At 40.2% G+C, this 20954-nt stretch overlaps 1 protein-coding gene across 1 annotated transcript in view; it reads right to left on the bottom strand.

Moving 5' to 3' along the window:
- Positions 1–815: 815 nt before the first annotated feature.
- Positions 816–20954, bottom strand: part of P2RX3 (purinergic receptor P2X 3) — a 42224-nt gene continuing 22085 nt past the window's right edge. The window contains exons 3-12 of the mRNA XM_058165497.1: positions 19170–19241; positions 18597–18663; positions 15192–15285; positions 14205–14282; positions 13136–13277; positions 12156–12292; positions 11129–11222; positions 6795–6860; positions 5166–5243; positions 816–1344 (exon numbers count right to left, since the gene is read on the bottom strand). Of these exons, the coding sequence (XP_058021480.1) occupies positions 1219–1344; positions 5166–5243; positions 6795–6860; positions 11129–11222; positions 12156–12292; positions 13136–13277; positions 14205–14282; positions 15192–15285; positions 18597–18663; positions 19170–19241 (954 nt within the window). The 3' untranslated portion in view covers positions 816–1218. The remainder of the gene's footprint in view (positions 1345–5165; positions 5244–6794; positions 6861–11128; positions 11223–12155; positions 12293–13135; positions 13278–14204; positions 14283–15191; positions 15286–18596; positions 18664–19169; positions 19242–20954) is intronic.

The following is a 20954-nucleotide window of genomic DNA, read 5'->3' as shown; positions in this document are numbered from 1 at the left end:
CTGTGTACTGCTATTGCTCTTTATTTCTGCTTCTCCGAAAACAAACTTTTGGTGCTATGGATCGGTCCGCTGAAAGGACACTTCCAAATCCACAGTGGACATGGTCAATGGGAGAATCCATATCTGTTCTGTACAGTGAGGGGTCTGTGGCCATATGGGAGACCAAAGAACAAAAGAAACCCTCTGGGAGAAAGCTAGAAAAGCTGGACCAGAAGCAGTATTGAGGGTTGCAGGAATCTATACTGGTATTCTGGAGAAGAACCAGTTTCTCCATGTTCGCAAGCAACAGAGTGTCAAATTCAATGGGAGGGTTTTGTTTTTTCCCCAGGGAAAGACCTATGTCTGAAAACATTGGAAAGTTACCACTAGTCAGTATGCAATATGATTGAACAAGTTAGAAAGCAGCTTTCTGAGACTTAGATGCAGGACTCTGCTTTCTTCTGCTTTTATCTTTGTAAATCAAACACAGAAGCCTGTATGGAATTAGGGAGTCTGTAACAACAGAGCCTGGGAACAAAGGCAAATGTCTGAATATTTTCAAGAAATATTAGCTATTTTTCCCTAGAGCCTGCCAGTTTGTAACGCAATGGAAAATTTAAAGCTCTTCTTCCTCATATGGCTTGTTTTCCTCCTCTACAGGGCAGTGTGTCATCTGGTATAACTGAAAATGACCATTTGTCCCCTAGTGAGTGTGTGTGTATGTGTGTGTGTGTGTGTATATAATTTGTCTGTGATTACAAATGGCAGCAGTTCATCCCAGTTGCCTCATTGATTCTTTTTAGGAGTACAAATTACACACTTTATATACAGTTTCTTTTAGTTTATTAGCTGCTGCCTAGAGGTTTCCTAGATTATGATTTCTTCCATTAATACATAGAGTGTATTAATATTTTGTTCAGATTTTAGAATATTCTCATTTTAGTAAATGGGTTAGTAACAGGTTTTGGTATTTCCACTGCTTTCCAGAAGTCTGAAGAAGCAATGGGCTCTTCTGGCTTTATAAGACATGACAGGTACAGTATTTGGTTAAGATGAGGAAAAAGACAAAGTGGGAAGAATAACAAGCACTTGATAAAAGGGTAAAAAAAAATGTAAGCCATATCCTGAACCACAGGTTTTGAAAAGAAGATTCAAAGTGAAGGCTATATCGCAAGGCAATGTCCATGCAGATGACCAGCACAGAGAATTTATTTGTGTCTGCTTCAAAGTTCCTATTTATTAGAGCCCAATTGAGTAGGCCCCTGAATCAGTTGATTGCTTCTCCTCACAACGGCCTCCCAAAGTCTGGTCACTTCGATACATAGAGCTGCTAGGAATGTTGGGACGCAGAACCGTCTCTGATACCTAGTAAGAAGGACATTGAGACCGGTTAATGCTGATCCAGTCTGAGCATTTGTACCCTTTTTATTTTACCTGAACGATACACCCTATAAATTCCTCACATTTGGACTTATCCAGTGGTGGGATTCAAGTAATTCAACAGCCAGTTCTCTGCCCTAATGATTTCTTCCAATGCCCAGTTTGTCAAACTGCTCAGAAAGTTAACAACCAGTTTTCCCAAAGTGGTGCGAACTGGCTGAATCCCACCACCGGATTTATCTGACCTTCATAGCTCATCCTTCCTCCAAAATACTCAGGACAGTACATGTGCTTTTCCCACAATTCTTCTCCATCCCTTTCCCAAGTACCTTTTAAGTTGGTTTGGGATCAGGGAGACTTGTCATCATAGGACAAAACAAGGATTTTAACCTGGTTCTCCCAGTTCCTACTTTGATTTTTTTTTTTTATTGGCCAAGTGTGATTGGACACACAAGGAATTTGTCTTGGTGCATATGCTCTCAGTGTACATAAAAGAAAAGATACGTTCATCAAGGTACAACATTTACAACACAACTGATGATCAATATATCAATATAAATCATAAGGATTGCCAGCAACAAGTTATAGTCATACAGTCATAAGTGGAAAGAGATTGGTGATGGGAACTATGCAACGATTAATAGTAGTGCAGATTCAGTAACTAGTCTGACAGTGTTGAGGGAATTATTTGTTTAGCAGAGTGATGGCCTTCGGGGAAAAACTGTTCTTGTGTCTAGTTGTTCTGGTGTGCAGTGCTCTATAGCGTCGTTTTGAGGGTAGGAGTTGAAACAGTTTATGTCCAGGATGCGAAGGATCTGCAAATATTTTCACGGCCCTCTTCTTGATTCGTGCAGTATACAGGTCCTCAATGGAAGGCAGGTTGGTAGCAATTATTTTTTCTGCAGTTCTAATTATCCTCTGAAGTCTGTGTTTTTCTTGTTGGGTTGCAGAACCGAACCAGACAGTTATAGAGGTGCAAATGACAGACTCAATAATTCCTCTGTAGAATTGGATCAGCAGCTCCTTGGGCAGTTTGAGCTTACTGAGTTGGCGCAGACATTCTTTGTTGTCCTTTTTTAATGATGTTTTTGATGTTAGCTATCCATTTGAGATCTTGCGATATGATAGAACCCAGAAATTTGAAAGTTTCTACTGTTGATACTGTGTTGTCAAGTATTGTGAGAGGTGGAAGTATGGAAGGGTTTCTCCTAAAGTCTACCACCATTTCTACGGTTTTGAGTGTGTTCAGTTCCAGATTGTTTTGGTTGCACCACAAGGCTAGTCGTTCGACCTCTCGTCTATTTTTCAATTTTATGTTGCAAGGAATTTTGAAAGATGGACAGATCAAGGAGGTATCAAGTTATGGAGGACTACCCTAACCACTATGAAAAGTTTTCCCTTTTTATTTTGTTTTATTTTGTATTTCATATATTTTGAAATTTAATAAAGTGGAAAATTGATTTAAGAAGCCAAGGTCATACAAATTTTATACTAAGGAAGGGGAGGGTTATTTTTTTTTACTTACTTTTTATTTAAGTACTTATGCAGATTCTTTGCTTCATCTTATGCCAGAATAATTTTATATAATTCTCAACAAATCCAATGATTTAGCAGTTTTGGAAATTCTTTGGGAAGGGGAAACGTTGCTTTAAATAGATTATGATAAACTAAGCTGTCTTCTTGTGTCATCTGAAATTCTTTGGAGGAAGTATAATATTAATGTGGAATGCTTTATATATCCATTTTTTCTTATCCTAACTAAATCTCCTCATTTAAAGATATTTCTTTCTGTTTTTAAAGAAGTTTTATTAAACTGAACCAATCAATAAAAGAAAGATTCCCTCTACGTGATTCCTCTAAAAAATAACATGTTCTATTAATATATTCAGTGTAATCCTGCATGTCTAATCAGATGTGAGATTTGCTTACTTAAGTAGCACTTACTCTCTGATAAATGAGTATAAAACTGTAATTTTCCCCTTGAATCTGTTTCTCTCTGATTTCTAATTCCATAAGAATTCAGCTATTGAATAATTTAGCATAAAGATTCAGTAAATATTTCTGAAAGTGTGTCTGATGGGAAGTTTTCTGATAAGATATATTTTGAAGGCATTTTTGCTTGCCTGAATTTGAGAATTCCCCTGACCCCTGCCCATTTCCTCCCTCATGTGACTTTTTTTATTTTAAGAAATGTTTAATTTCAAAGCTTAGGAATCATTATAGGAAAAGTACCAGTCTTCGGTAATATTTTTGTAAAGTTAAGCAAGAGCAAAGTCAAACACAGACAACAGGGAGAAGCTAGCAGTAGCAATTTCAATAGTGGGGTTCAAAATTTTTTAATACCAGTTCTATGGGTGTGGCTTGGTGGGCGTGTCGTGGCTTGAAGGGTGTGGCTTGGTGGGAGTGGCAGGGGAAGGAGACTGTAAAATCCCCATTTCCTCCCGATCAGCTGGGACTCGGGAGGCAGAGAATAGATGGGGGTGGGGAAGGCAGAGAATAATTGGGGCCGGGGCCAGTCAGAGGTGGTATTTACCGGTTCTCCGAACTACTCAAAATTTCCACTACTGGCTCTCCAGAACTGGTCAGAACCTGCTGAATACCATTCTGAGTAGCATTCTGTTAAACTGGTCCTTTCTAAGTGGCTCTATCCCCCAGGAGGAATAATACATGAATGGGCCGAGCCTTGCAGCATCCCTGCCCAGAACAGGACCCCACTAAATAACAAACACGGAGGATCCCTACTCTAAATTAAGAAAAATGACATACGGTACTAAGCTTCCGAGCATAAAGTAGCTCATCACCTCTTGGTTTTCTACATTTGACTACTAATGGCAGTGGACTTTTTTTAGAGCATCCAGATCTGTTTTTCGTCACTATTATAGAAACTGGAATTAAGGATAGAACTGCAGATGTTCTACATAAATTAGGTTGCTTTGTGGAACACAATGGAATGCAAACGGGCGACTCGCAAAAGCCGGTGCAAAACTCCAACTCTGATCCCTCAGAAGGGGCTGCCAAACTGAAATTTCCGGCATGACTAAAGAAGAGATCATTTCGCACAGGGGGAACAACTATAAGTATAACAATCCTTTATAATTTAATTTTAATTGGAGCTAAATGTCTGTTAAATGAAAGAGAGGGTCAGAGACAGTTTTCACCCTGTCCACATTTACAGTATTCCTGGCACATCGTTCAAATGTTTTTATTGTTGTTTCTAACGGCATTTCCGTTGCTATTCCCATTTTTATGCTTTGAGGCCATTATGGTAAGAGGCAGACATGCATACACTACATAAACGCTTAATCACAGCTGAATCTGGGAGGAAGAGAGGGGAAATAGCCAAAGTAGGAAATGGTGGGAAATTAATTAATTAATTGGAAAAGAACATATATATATATATTCCTTCATGGAGAATAATTTTAGAGAAGAGGCTGTCTTGCATAAGGGAAGACAGGAATAGAAGATTTTTTTGTTAAATAAATAAAGGCAGCATATTTCGTCTTCAGCTGCTTGGCTGGGCTCCTTTATTGGATATCCTTGAAACTTTTTTATGAGACTGCCAAAAATCCAAGTGGGAGCTTGGATAATGGCTGTTCATCAAGAGGATTATAGTTCCAAGTGTCTGAAATATGCCAAATTGCTTTCCTCTATAATAGCAGAATAAATTATAATAATAGCCCCAAGTGCACATTTCAGCTTAAAGATTTTTCCCCCCCAAGTCTGAACTGGCTATGTTGTGCCACATGCTGCCTCTTGTTTGCAGAGAGACCCCAGCGAGCCTAATGGTATATTTTGCATAGATTTACCTCTTCAAATTTCTTGGCCTTATACTGATCGGCACCTTTCAGGAAATTGAGGAGAATGATGTCACATAGGACTGTCCCCTAGGGTGAGAAGAAAACAGGTGATATGGTTAGCCTAACTGCTATAGTGGAAGGTATAACTCTGACATACGTGCTGATATTATACAATTTTACACATTGTAAAATGTTAAATTTCCTAAAAGCCAGAATACTTTCTGCCTAGGAAGAAATCCAATTATGTTGAGGGTTCTGCCAAAGCGTGTTCTTTAATGCCCGACACAAAATTTATGGCGCAATCAGGATAAAAGATGTACCTGATACATATATTCTTTTTTAAATTCATTTTTAGATCTTAAGAGGAATAGAAAGTTGCCAGAAAAATCAGATCTGCAATAAACTATTTTTAAAAGTTGGTTGCAAAATTTGTGGTTAATTTTTTCCGATCTGTTTATTTATTAAACTTCGATGCTGCCCATCTCACTGGTACAGCATTTCTTAACATCTAATATATTATGTCACATGTTTAACTTCAAGGTATCAGTGGATGCAGATACAGGTATGACCACAAGTGAGCCCAGAATTTATGTTGCTGAGTGAGATATTTGTTAAGTGAATTTTGCCCCATTTTACGACTTTTTTTGCCACATTTGTTAACTGCAGCTGTTAAGTTAGCAACACGGTTGTTAAGTAAATCTGGCCTCCCCATTGACTTTGCTTGTCAGAAGGTTGCAAAAGATCATCACAGGACCCCTCTGGACACTGCAGCTGTCATAAATGTGAGTCAATTGTCAAGCAACTGAATTTAAATCACGTGACCATGGGGATGCTGCAATGATCATAAGCAGGGGTGGTATTCACTTACCATCGTGACCGGTTCACAAATTTGAGCATGTGCCACCTCCGCTCATGCGGAGGACCTTCCACACATGTCAAAAACAGGACGTGATGACGTCCGGGCAAGTGGGTAGAGCCTCCCGCCACTACCGGTTTTCCCGAACCGGATAGAACCGGCTGAATACCACAACTGATCATAAGTGTGAAAATTGGTCATAAGTCACTTTTTTCAGTGCCGTTGTAACTTTGAATGGTCACTAAGTGAACTATTGTAAGTTTACTACCTGTAATCAGAGAGTTAGTTCTGATTATTTTTAGTTCTAATGAGTTAAGAATTCAGAAATAGCAATAGTGCTTGGACTTATATACCACTTCATAACGCTTTGTAGTCCTCTCTAAGCGGTTTACAGAGTCAACATATTGCCCCCAACAATCTGGGGTCCTCATTTTACCGAACTCGGAAGGCTGTAAGGCTGTGGAGACAAGGCTTACATTTGGATGACTGAATTTTCTGTAGAAAAGTGCCATGTCTACCTTTCCTTTCAAATGACTCTGTTGCATTTAGTACATTCTTTATATGTAAAGTCATGCCAAGTAGCAAATGTACTAAACATGCCAAAAAAAGTTTGTGTTTTCTCAAGGTTTAAGGAAACTTTCTTGGAGATACATGCTTTGGTTTGAAAATCAGATGCCATTTTAACAGTGGGATTTTTCCAATCCAGACTTATGGAATAAAAAAGGGAAGGGAGAAAAAAAAGCAAACGGAGAGAAAAATCTGAGTTAGACCAAAACACTTACCACTCCGACAGATGTGAAAGCAGCCACACAGTTGATTAGCGTTGGTATGATATTAAATTTTCCAGCCTGAGGGAAGAGAAGGCAGAGTAAGCAAATAGAAACAGGTTCGCTTAAGTGAATGGGGGATGGGAGTGTGGGGGGGGGGGATAAGGGAGTTGATAAGCAGCTGTGGTCGAATATTACCTCTTGTTCTGTCTTTTGTGAAATGGCTTTTCTGTCCATTCATGAAATACAGGAAGTCCTCGGCTTACAACCATTTGTTTAGTGACTGTTCAAAGTTATAACAGCACTGAACAAAGTGACTTAGGACCAGTTTTCACCCTTAACGACCATTGCAGCACCCCCCATGGTCACATGATCAAAGTCTGGGTGCTTAGCAATGGGTGTGTATTTATGAGAGTTGCACTGTCCTAGGAATCACCATTTGTAACCTTCCCAGTCAGCTTTCAACAAGAAAAGTCGAGGGAGGGAAGGCAGATTTGCTTCATGGTTGCACGAGGCACTTAACAATGGCTGTGATTCGCTTAACCACTGTGGCAAAAAGGGTTGTAAAATGGGGAGGAACTCACTTCACCACTGCCTTGTTGAACAATGGAAATTTGGGGCTCAATTGCGGTCGTAAGTACATGTATTGCTTCCTTTTATATCCTCTCATGAACCAGCCTTAATCCCTCACATACCAATGTTAAAATTATAGATAGTCCTTGGCCATCTATATCCATGATGGCGAATCTATGGCACACGTGCCCAAAGTGGCACGCGAAGCCATATCGCCCGGCACGCAAGGCCTTGCCTGTTTGTCTTCTGGGTTTCTGACAAATAGGCAAGGCCTTGCGTGCCGGGCGATATGGCTTCGCGTACCACTTTGGGCACGCATGCCATAGGTTCGCCGTCATGGATATAGATGGCCAAGGACTATCTATAATTTTGTCTTTTGCATACGTGGCAGTGCTGAGAACTCGTGTGTGCATGCTCGCCAGCCAGTTGATCATCAGGCGTACATATGCACTAGAATATTTATTTATTTATTTATTTTATTTATTTATTTAATCACATTTTTATACCGCCCTATCTCCCAAGGGACTCAGGGCGGTTTACAGCCTATTAAAAACACAAATATACACATATAAATACAAGATAAAACATTAATTAAAAAACTTATTGAATAAGGCCGAATTAAAATTTATAATTAAAATAATAAAACCCCATTAAAAACTAAATTACATTAAAATCCTAGCCCAGTCCTGCGCAAATAAATAGATGTGTCTTAAGCTCGCGGCGAAAGGTTCGAAGGTCGGGAAGTTGACGGAGTCCCAGGGGAAGTTCATTCCAGAGGGTGGGAGCCCCCACAGAGAAGGCCCTTCCCCTGGGTGTCACCAGTCGGCACTGCCTGGCGGACGGCACCCCAAGGAGTCCCTCCCTGTGAGAGTGCACGGGTCGGTGGGAGGCAGTCGGTGGCAGCAGACGGTCCCGTAAGTAGCCTGGCCCTAAGCCATGGAGCGCTTTGAAGATGGTGACCAAAACCAAAATATGGAAGTTCGGCTTTTCCAGAGTGCGATCCTTTTGTGCTGTGCTGAAAACCGGCGTGCACACCGGCCAGCTGATCGTTGGGTGCGCATGCGTGCTAGAACCCAGAAGTTCTAGCTTCGTTTTGTGATGTTTCCGCATGACCTTTTTGGCACTCGGTGCCGAAAAGGTTCGCCATCACTGATCTATATGGACCATAGTCCATAACCATTCATTTAGTAATGTTTAGTTACAAAAGGACTGAAAAAAGTGATTTACAACTGATCCTTACAGTTATGACTGTCACAGCATCACCACATTTACATGATGAAAGTTTGGGTACTTGGCAACCATGCCAAGGTCATGGGGCTGCCATTGCAATCTTCCCAGGTAGCTTCTGATAAACAAAGTCAATGGGCTAAGATGGATTTGCTTAACAACCATGTGATTTGCTTAACAATCGTGACAGGAAAGGTCATAAAATCGGGCACCACTCATTTAACAATCACCTTGCTTAGTAATGGAAATTCTGGCCTCATTTGTGATCATAAGCTGAGGACAACCTGTATTCTGGATTGCTATTTTTAACTCTGTGGGCGCTCATTTCCTATTACGTGTCAATAATTTATCCTTCGTAAATAGCAGAATTGTTTTGTGGCATGAGCAAACAGTTCACTTCCTTCTGAACCTGCAGTTAATCAGATTGGGAGACTGGAAAGCCTACCGTCTTACAAAGATTGTCACTGAGTCCCACTGCAAGATGATAACTCCCACATGCAGGAGAGAGACATTGTCCTCGTACTTGTAAGGTGCTGTTATATTTCAAAATACAAACAAGCCCAGTGTCTGACTATCTGCAAAAAAAATCAGTTTTTTTCTTTTTCCTTTGCTTCAGAAACCCCAAGGTAATTTTTCTTTAGCAAGACAATGACTTGGGGTATTAGCCTTGATGGCTGTTTTTTGTCATAAAACTGTTTACCACAACTGCAATGGAGCCCTTTCTGCAAGGATGAAATCATGATGGATTTGGAACATAACTGGAATAGAGTTATGGCCACATAGGTGACTGTTTTCAGAAAGTAAGTTTGGATTCACAGTAATTCAGCTGCACTTATTTCTTATGAAATCTGTGGAACTGGAAATTAGAAGTTGTGGCCTATTAATTTCTATAGGACTTTAGATCTACACCAGGGTTGAAATCCAGTAGGTTCTGACAGGTTCTGGAGAACCGGTAGCGGAAATTTTGAGTAGTTTGGCGAACCGGCAAATACCACCTCTGGTTGGCCCCAAAGTGGGGTGGTAATGGAGATTTTGCAATATCCTTCCCCCAGGACTGTGGAGAGAATGGGGATTTTGCAGTATCCTTCCCCTGCTATGGCCACCAAGCCACACCCACAGAACTGGTAGTAAAAAAATTTGAATTTCACCACTGGTCTAGACGTAAACTGTAAACATTTTGTGTGAATCAAATTCTTCAAGTCTTCCTCTGATAAAGAATCAGGCCATCCATGATAAGGGGAGATTGTAGATGAGATCCCTGGCCCTGCATGCCCACTTGAAGATTAATTTTGCAGTGGAGAATGTCAATCTAGAACCTGGATTGCCCAGGCAAAATTCTTAATGATGAAACTTATGGCTATTAAATTGATTTATCTCATTGAGATATTCTGCCTTGCTGAGGTGCATCATTTGGTTTGATGAAGCAAAAGGCTCTTGCAGAAGGAGATGCTCATTCTACCTGTCAGAAGTAGGGAGGATGAACTTACTTAATAGGGTCTACAATGGAAATAGCTCCTCTGAAAATAAGCTCTGCCATATTCCATGGCTTAAAAGTGAATATAGTGCTTTGTGGAAAACCTTTGATGGGAGAATATCTATGGAGATTCTCAGTCATCCAGGTCATGGTTGTCCCAAAGGTGCCGTTTAAAAGGCAACTAGACTTTCTTGAAAGCATTTCACTTCTCATCCAAGAGGAGGAGGAGGAGGAGGAGGAGGTCAGAACAGTGGTGGGATTCATTTTTTTTTACTACCAGTTCCATGGGCGTGGCTTGGTGGGCATGGCATGGCTAGGTGGGCGTGGCTAGGTGGGCGTGGCAGGGGAAGGATACTGTAAAATCTCCATTCCCTCCCCACTCCAGGGGAAGGTTACTGCAAAATTCCCATTTCCGCCCGATCAGCTGGGACTCAGGAGGCAGAGAATAGATGGGGGAGGGCCAGTCAGAGATGGTATTTACCGGTGGGGTTTTTGTTTTTTTTTTGCATTTATATCCCGCCCTTCTCCGAAGACTCAGGGCGGCTTACACTATGTTAAGCAATAGTCTTCATCCATTTGTATATTATATACAAAGTCAACTTATTGCCCCCAACAATCTGGCTCCTCATTTTACCTACCTTATAAAGGATGGAAGGCTGAGTCAACCTTGGGCCTGGTGGGACTTGAACCTGCAGTAATTGCAAGCAGCTGTGTTAATAACAGACTGTCTTAGCAGTCTGAACTACCACACCAGTTCTCCAAACTAGTCAAAATTTCCACTACTGGTTCTTCAGAACTGGTCAGAACCTGCTGAATACCACCTCTGGGTCAGGACCAACTAATGTGTCATGGCTGATGAAGGAGGCAGGCCCAGGGAGGGTGGCTCTACAGGCGGTTCTAATGCTTTGCAATCTAGGGCACCCAAGAACAAACACCTTTCCAAAAGCCAAAGAACCAGGACTTCTTCCTCCTCCAGATATTTCCTAAGTCCCTCTTTTATGTTTGAATTCCTCCCCCCACTAGATTTCAGCAGCCCTGTGCTCCAAGATGTGCAGGTTTGCCCTGGCTCACTTACATTTCCATATACTAGAACATCAAAGCGAATGCCATATGCCTTCATCAGGGTGCGGAACTCTGTGCCATTCTCTTGCTTGTAATATTTAGCATATCTGTGGACAAGGAAAAGGGTGTGTGTGCAAGTATATATGTACAAACAGAAATATACACAAAGACCTGATCTTGGTACTCTGAGAACAAACATGGGCACATTTGCCATGCAACAGAATGGCAGTGAAGAAATTTTTACAAGAGACTATGGTTTGGGAAGGTACACATCAGGGGTGGGTTCTACTTACCTTAACTACCAGTTTGCAATGGGAGCACACACGCTTCTGTGCATGTGCAGAAGCCCCTTGATGAAATCAGGGCGGGTGGGTGGAGCCTCCCGCCGGTTTTACTACCGGTTCTATAGAACTGGACAGAACTGGGAGCAACCCACCACTGGTACACATATCTTGTTTTGGCATAATAATATGGGAGGGAAAATGGAGCTTTCTGTCATGTTAGCTCTGTGACAATTGGGCTGACTGGGTACCTGAATATCTTAGTGTGCAGCAAGAAAACCACCAGTATATCAGGAAGGAATTAATGAAAAACTCTCAGGCCCAAAGTACACACTAGTCCATAAACCCAGGAACAGTCTGCTTATCAGAGACCCTTCAGATCTTCAGGCTGGACAAATTTCCCTGATCACCTACAAGAGTTCCCCCCACCCACCCACTGGAAGTGTCCCAAGATTGAATGGGAAAAGCAAACGGTCCAGGCCTGAATAACCCACCCTCCCATATATTCTCTGCTTCTGGATAGAAGAGTGAGATCTTGTATGTTGTGCAGTTTATTTTATGCTTTGCCTGTGATGAAAAATTGCCTCCTTGTAAGAAATGTCTCTGGGGCGTCCACACAGAAGAAAAGCTTCTCGGTAGATGGAATCTGAAGGATAATATATTTGTAAATCAAAAGCTCGTTCCAACGGCAGAGAGAAATCTTAGTCCATCAATACTGGAAAGCGGAATTTCTGTCTATTGCTTCTCTACAAGACTTGCCTGAAATTGTATCCACTAGAAACTTTGCTCTTTTCGGAGACGCTGTCAAGCCGACTGAAAGAATAGCTGGGAATGCAGTGCTCCCAAGAATGATCCAGATCACACACCCATCCAATCTTGATTCCTATTATCCCACCCTGCGTAGAAAAGCACAGCTTTAGGAGAAATCTCAGGAGATCCTAGCAATTAAGCCAAAGAAAGAAATCAGAGCTGCTTCTAAAGGTATAGTTTACTCATTAATCACTTTCTAATCCACTGACTGTTTGATCAAACAATCCAGGTCGCTAGCAAATAGAAAAAGGTACATTTTCTCTGCATATCTTTAAGATGCGGGGTTAGGTTTCTTATTAATAACTGGTTAAGAATGAAGGGTAATTATTCCACACCAATTAATGCAACATACCCTTCTGTGTGTGTGTGTGTGTGTGTGTGTGTGTGTGTGTGTATATATATATATATATATATATATGTTTTCTGAGGTTTTCACGGGTGTTTGTATATAGGTCTTTGGTTGAGAAAACCCGAACAACCAAAGACATATATATATATATATATATATATATATATATATATATATATATATATATATATATATATATATATATATATATATATATATATATATATATATATATATATACACACACACAAAAATATCTATGGCTTCCCATACAATCCTGTTTTGTCTGCTATCCCTAATTGCAATGTTATTCTCTTGGCCTCATTTTGGTTAATGGCTCTCTTATTTCACTATTTATCTCATTGATAATTACATTTATACTACTAAATTACCATAGAGATTAGAGACTAGTATTTTAGAATTTCAGCCATCCTGTAATTTCAGCCTGACAATGACTTTCCAAGAACCCTGAGCAATCTCTATAGCTAACGGGATTTGAAAACAAATTTCCAGGCAAATAAACAAAACCCAAATATTGGCTGCTGTTCCAGTACGGTTACTGTGCAACTAGCATTCTCACCGTCCTTGCCAGCGATGTAAAGTTTTGTCCTGCAAATTTTACAATGTCCCCAAGGCGCAGGATTGGACAGAAGGGCTGCTTTAAAGGATGGAAATGGCATTTCTGGATATCTTCTGCTGTGATGTTGGGTAGCAGGTTTCCCCTGTGAAGGAAGCAAAGAAAACTATCCCAAGAGCAAATCATCCATCTCGAAAGAGGTGTTGGGGTGGAAAGGTAGGGTAGAGAATGACAATTCTGAACTTGGCACAACACATTTCAGGTTATGGGATTTTCAATGCTATCTCCTTATCTAGCCTCAATTAGAGATAATGCAAAAGTTAAGAGCTATAGCTCTTAAAAAGTACCAGCAGCTGCCTGATATTTGCTAGCAGGATACATCAACTGTTTTCTGGTTCACTCAAAAGTAACACGTTGGTGAGAAGTATTGGAAGAGTAGGTCACCTCATTTGGAGACAAGCAGGTCAAGAGAGACTGGTGTAAACAATTAGGATTCCACATCAGAGTGAATTTGTGGCTGCTTTCTGTCTCTTTATACACAGACACATAAACATATACACACAAACGAGGGGTGAAATCCAGCAGGTTCTGACAGGTTCTGGAGAACCGGTAGCAGAAATTTTGAGTAGTTCGGAGAACCAACTAATGCCACCTCTGGCTGACCCTAGAGTGGAGTGGGAATGGAGATTTTGCGATATCCTTCCCCCGGAGTGGGGAGGGAATGGAGATATTGCAGTATCCTTACCCTGCCACGCCCATCAAGCCATGCCCACAGAACTGGTAGAAAAAAAAATTGGATTTCACGACTGACACATACCCATTATCCAACAACTGATTAGGTATGTTGGTGTATGCTATATTCTGATTTTATGATCCAGGTGGACTTGTGGAAGTCAGTCTCTATCCATGCTGCTTTTCCAAGGGACCTCCTGAAACTCTCAATATCAGGTGGTATTGATCAGGCAAAATCTTTGCATTAGAGAAGTAATTCTCAGTTCAAGTCCACCTAATATGTATTGAGAAGCAAATTCCAAGGCGCAACATTGGTCTGGGTTGATGTTACCTTACTCACTTTTCAAAATCGAACAGTGGAAAGCGAATACTATTCTTAATGAAGAGAGTGAAGTTTTCAGCTTCTAGCATTACAGGTCTGCAGAGAGAAAAATACTGACTGAAATCAAATTGAAATCAGGAATGAATTAAAGAAATTAGAGAATCATTTGGTATTTTCTGGAAATCTGTATCAAACTGGAGAAACCATAAACAGGAAAACCTTAATTTCTTTTTTTGATAAAATATGTGGATTGAAAGCAAAGAGTTAATATTCCTTTGGGAAGGAAATTTTGCCTCCCCCGCCCTTTACCAAAGCTCAGATCTTTGAACTTCCCCACTTTCTGAACTTCTATTGTCCTGTCTTGTTCTAACTTGGCATCAATCATTTGTGAGGAGCATACAGGGATGTCATTGTAGAGGTCCATGGTCCTTACTGACAAGTAAGAGGGACAGTAGACAGGCATACAAATCCAGCAACAGAATAGGAGGAAGGATCTTTGGCAATATTGAACTTGATTCCTGCTCCAAATTTCAAACCTTTAGTTTTCCTCAGAAGAGAACCTGGTGCATTGAATGAGGATCTATAGTCTGTGTTATGGCCTACATAAAACTCAACACAGATACTTGACCCTTCAAAATTAAAAAAACATATATCTTTAAGCAAAATCATCATTTTTGCCCAGAAAGTATTGACGCATGGTAACGCTATATAATTATCACAACTAGCTATTGCATTCCACATTTTGTTCAGGTAACATACCAAGAAAATTCCCTTACTGATAGCGAGGCTAATGTCTGATCCATAGCTTTCCATGTGCACAGGTCATTATCACCCAAGTCCCATTAAAAAAAATAAGCTAATAAAAATATATAAGTCAACCCTCTCAGAAGGAACTCTAGATTTCCAGTCAACTAGTTTTACATTCTGGGACTATGTTCCCAACTACAGTATGGTCTACGTTCCCTTCCTGTGAAATAACATAGACTGCTATAGGTAAGTGCTTACACATCCACATTGTCCATTTCTGCTGGGCACCAGCCCTGGATCTGGCAGGTCCGAAAAGTAGCATTGAAACTGACACATCGGCCTGTTAATATTCCTGCAGAAGAAGAAGAAGAAAGAAAAAAACCCCCATCATTTCAACCGCTAGAAGTCCAATTCACCCCAACTCTTGGGATTCATTTTGACAGGTTATCTGGGGGCAATTCTGCTTCTGTCTGCCTCATCAGTAGAAGTGAAAAGACTTATAATTTTTATGCCCTTTTTCCCCTAGAAAATGCACCTGAGCAAAAGGGCAATAATAAAGCAATAGCAATAGCACTTAAGGCTTACATACCGCTTCACAGTGCTTTATGGCATTCTCTAAGCAGTTTACAGAGTCAGCCAACCCCAACAATCCGGGTCTCATTTTATTGACCTCGGCGGGATGGAAGGCTGAGTCAGCCTTGAACCAGTTGGGATTGAACTGCCGGCAGTCAGCAGAATTAGCCTGCAATATGCATTCTAACCACTGCTCCACCATGGCTCTCATATATTCATATACTCATCAATAGTGGTACTTAAAAGCCATATTTTTTTCTGCACAATTTAATTTACATTTCTACCAGATTTATCTTTCAAGGGATACAAAGTCTCACTAATATAATGATAGCATCACCCAAGTTTTGGAAAATAAATTGTGCCAGAGAGGGAGAAAATGGAGGGGACAATTTGAAGCAGAAACAGAATTGGATCGGAAGGGAATTCTATACAGTAGCCTTTTGTGGATCAGGTGCCTTCTGGATGCATAGAGAGAATATAGTCTGCAGCCCCTAGGCATCAGAGAGTAAAGAATGTGTCACACTCCCGCTTAAAATCCCTGGATACCCCCTAATAGTCATCATTTTCTTTTGCTGGCTGAAAATTGACATGATCTTGATGCTATTTCAGTGTTCTTTCTGTACCAATGCAACCATCTTACAGCTCTGTTTTCTTTAGTCTCTAAATACAATATACCGATACAACCTACTCATCAATATTATATAAACCAGAGAAAAGTTGTAAGAAATAGAAAGCCAAGTAAATTAAAGACCTGTAATAATAATAAAAAAAGAAAAAGCAATATAGTTAATTTGATTTACATTCACATATGTAAATATGTGTCACTTTATTTCTCTATAGTTTTGTATCCTTGCAAACTAATAATTGCTTGTTCCATGTTCGGACGTTATTTTTTGTTCTTTCAACTTTTTTACCTTTCTCTCACTTTGAGAATTTCATTAATTCCAGCCAACTACAATTTTCACAATTTTCTTCTCCTTCTCTACCCATTCACTGATATATCTTTTGTGATTCAATACTCATTTATTCTCTCAATAGGATTAGACTACCACAAAGTACTTCTTTTTTCATACTGGCCACTAAGTTTTATACTTGATCCATATTTATTCAGCACCCATTCATTCTTGACTCTATTTCTTCTTGATTTATCATAGGATGACCATATGTAAGTACCACAGTCCTACTAGATTCAACTTACTTTTATATTTCTGCTTCATGTTTCCATATAACAATCTTAAACATAGCTATTTTTTTTCATTCTTTCAACAAATATTTGTTTCTTGCTAACAGACTACATGCCATTTACTGCTGATTGAATTTCTTAAATTTTCTCCATTCATTTCAACCTTTACATTTATTACATTTATTTACAAACATTTATCTATTTGCTCAAGTCTTTTTGCCTTTTATATATGAATAACCATTCAATTTTTCCTGTATTCTAATTGTTGCCTCTGTATTTTTTGACCATGAAGGATGCAATATCCAGTTCGGTCATTGTGTGTACAGATTTTTAGCTGCTCTGTTAATTACTCAGGTATACCATCATGGAGGTTTATTAAACTAAATTTATTTAAACTTAATTTAAAAATTTGTATATCAGTGATTGCATGACCTCTGTAGATAAATAAATTTTAAAAATAATATTTTTCCCTGTCAAACATAACCTCCTTGATCTTCAACACAATACATTAATTTTCAGATGCATGCTTCTCATTGCATAATAAAGGCCACCTAACCTTCACTGCAAATCATTTGGGTCCTCAGACAATAACTGTTCTAACCCAGCCTTAGCAGAAGCAAGAAACAGACTTCTTATCACAAAAAAACCCTCTTTATTTACCTCTTTTGAATTAATTCACCCACCAAAAAGTCCAGGCAATAGCCCTTCAAGGAGTTAACTGCAGTAACAGACCTTATCAGTTCCTTGCGATAATTGCAAGCCCATGTTCTTCCAGCTGAAAGGCTGCAAAATAAGTTCTGGCAAGTAGTCTTTGTGGCATGAAAGGACAATGAGCAAAATCTTCAGAATTATGAACTGTTGTCTCCTACGACAACCACTCCCTTTTTCTTCTATTTATTCCACAGCCAGGGAGGGGCCATTCAGTGTCCATGTGTGCTGTGCTTCCCAAGTGGACTCCTTGTCCTCCGTTGTTCACCTCTCCTAAGTGCTCTGCATATACGTGCATCTGGAACAGGCCCCAGCTGTTCTTCCTTCATTCATATCAGCCTCCAAAGGCAGCTGCCTCTCTGGTGGCTGGGAAATGTTCCACGGCCTTGGTTCTATCTCTGCGTCCAACACAGAGCATCCATTAGAGTCTTCCCCAGACTCCAGAACTGGCCCAAGTTCCCCCCCAAACTCCTCATTGTCTTAGCCTGCTGCCAGCTCCACTGGCAGCTGGTGGCAGGCTCAATAACATGGTACTGTCTGCATACAAAAGTACAGTACATGCATATTGTTACCAACAATTTACTTCTACTATCGCCACAAGGATTCCTTGCACGTTTACATATAAATACATCATTGTCATGCCCCCAGCTTGTGGTGTATCATTTGCTAAGCATTTATTGTCATGCATACTTTCTTCCATAATATACTGTGCTTATCACACTTAACAGCCAACCTCCATCTGTATATTTATGCAAAACAATCCCATAATTCAAGCCTATTGTGCTTTCTCTAAACGAATAAATACACAATAAACTTTCTCACATTTTTAGATTTCTTCCTAATTTGCTGAAGCACAAAAGTCTGGTCTGCATACCCTTTGCCTAGCATAAAGCTGCACTGCTCTTCCCAGCTTTTACTGTCACCTCTTGTCCTCTTTCAGTCAGAATTCTGCCAAGCCTTTTCCCAGGCACACTTAAACCAATCCTCCTACAATTTTTGCATTTGCTTTTGCTACCATCCAGCTTCTATCAGGAAACAGTGTCATTCTAGCAATAGTCAGGCATGCGGTCTTCACTCGCACGTTAAACAAGTCTCTTAGTCTCCATAAGCCCCTCCATAATCAGGCTGGCAGTTAACATATAGGCAGATTGTCTATGATGAGCATTCCCGCCCCTCTCTGTGTGAGATATCTGGCTTACCACCTCCGGTGATGGAGACAGGCTTCTTGCACTCACTATCTGAGGTACACTGGTAACGAAGATTATTCTAAAACGGGAAAACAAAGGGAAGGGAAGAAAGCACAAGAAGCATAAATTACTGGTCTGCTTCCAGGTTCTCCAGCACCACAATTAAGGTATATATTATGAGGAGGGAAGGGAGAAGCACACTGTTTTGAAAGTCAAAAGTCCACCGCTTAATTTTAGCTCAGTGGGAAACATACCCAGTGCATGCAAATTGTTCCCGGGTGAGACTTTCACTTCTTCAGGTATGGCTGTTAGAGGCCTCCATCTGGAATGCCAAAAAGCTGCTGTCTTATTATTAAAAATAAGGCAGCTTGCTATAATCCAGCTTCACTCAAGTTCATGGCCCTCTGCAGCTTTCTATAAACCAATCCTTGCTGGCATAAAGCAAAACACTAAAGTTTTGAGTCTCCTACCTGTGATTAGGAAACAGCTCAAGGTCTGTGCAAAGCAGAAGACAGCTACAACCACCCCCTAGCCCCCAATCTCTAGTTTAATCTCACTTCCTACCCTCTCGGTTTAGTAACATACCTCAGGGCAGAAGCCTTGCACCTGGTTCTCCGTCACAATGAGTTTGGTAATGATGACAAAGACTGATGTCCCCTGCCAGGTGGATGGATCCAAAAGATGTAGACAGAAGGGGGAAAAAATATGATGTCAAATATCTTGAATGTAAGAGCACAGAGAAGGCACGTCAAATCCTGGTTAGTCCTTTCTGCCTGATCATCTGGAGATGATCATAATAGGCCACCAGCCTCATAACTAAGATTTAGGATTAGAATTTTTTTGGGGGGGGGGGAAGCAAAATGTACTAACAACAAAAAATTCAACAGTGAACAGGATTATCAATAGAGATATGAGCTCTCCTTTACTGGATGTTCTCCAGCAAAGACTACAGCTTGAGAATCATTTCTCTGAGATACTGAAGTTTGGATTCTTTCACTGAAGAGGAGCTTGGTCTCAGTGGCCTACATAATAATAATAATAATAATAATAATAATAATAATAATAATAATAATAATAATAATAACAATAATAGTAATAATAATAATAATACATGGAATTCTGTGATTCTATCTCCACAAATGTCCATATTATCCCCCCAATATTTTTCAATACTGAAGCGTAAGCGGGACCATTTCTAAGATACAGTATGTTCCTAGCCTTGCTTGAGTCATTTCCATATTGCAACAGGCAGCTTTGCATTTCTTTATTGCACGCCTGCAAAATGTTTCACAACCTACAAGTATGCACAAAGAAAAACTTTAGATTTCCTAACGTGTATTTCATATGCTCCAGAAGCTGAGACCTATTATAGTTCCTGACAATGAACTGGCCAAAGGAAGAAGAGGAGTTGGAAGAACAGCTGCCCTCAGGATATCTAGGAGTCAGAATGCTAGATTCTGGCTATCAATGGATTCTAGTCTTAATTAGAGGAATCCATTTTTTAATTCCACTATTTAGGAAACCTTTGGTTGTCAGATAATCTTTGTAGTTGATTACTATGGTAGCTGATCTTATACCTATCCTACTGAATTAAATGAGATTTATTCCCAGGTAATTAGGAAGTTGTGATTGGTCTGGAAATTACCTTTCAAGAAAGAAGACGTCCAGAATTGTTCATTGGGTCCTTTATGAACTTGCACTTAACAAATTTTAGCAATTATTTTATTTTCAGTCTCTTAAATTATTCAGCTGGTTCTGCAGTTTACCCTCAACTGCTATTTCATTTGCCATTTTCTTCTTATTCTATTGTCTAAATGCATAAATATTGTCTAGGGCAGGGGTCTCCAACCTTGGTCCCTTTAAGACTTATGGACTTCAACTTCCAGAGTCCCTCAGCCAGCAAAGCTGGCTGAGGAACTCTGGGAGTTGAAATCCACAAGTCTTAAAGGGACTAAGGTTGGAGACCCCTGGTCTAGGGAACAGTATATTTCCTAATAAGAGATCTGAACATTGGTTTCACATACAATAGCTGAACTAACACAAATTTCTGTGATTTCAGGAAAGAAGTACAATACCAACTCTTTCTCCCAAATCTGCAACAAATGTGTTGAAAGAAGAACAAGGAAGGGTTTGTGTGCCAGTTAGATACTAGATAGTGTTTCTGGATTGGTCAGCTTGTGGGAGGATTGACTAGCTCAAAGAGGAGATCAGGCCACGCTCCAAGCAGGGAAGCAACAATCCTACTACCAGTTGGGGATGCAGTGCAGAGGGGAAGGGTAGGGTGGAAAAAAGCCAAGGGGTGACTACAACCACACAATTGAGACCGCATTCATTTTTATGCGCAAGAAATGTAAAAGACACCTTGACTCT

This window comes from Ahaetulla prasina, chromosome 1 (assembly GCF_028640845.1).
Source record: "Ahaetulla prasina isolate Xishuangbanna chromosome 1, ASM2864084v1, whole genome shotgun sequence".
Classification (NCBI taxonomy): domain Eukaryota; kingdom Metazoa; phylum Chordata; class Lepidosauria; order Squamata; family Colubridae; genus Ahaetulla; species Ahaetulla prasina.
The sequence above is the reverse complement of the archived record's forward strand: the minus strand, read 5'-3'. Positions and strand labels throughout refer to the sequence as shown.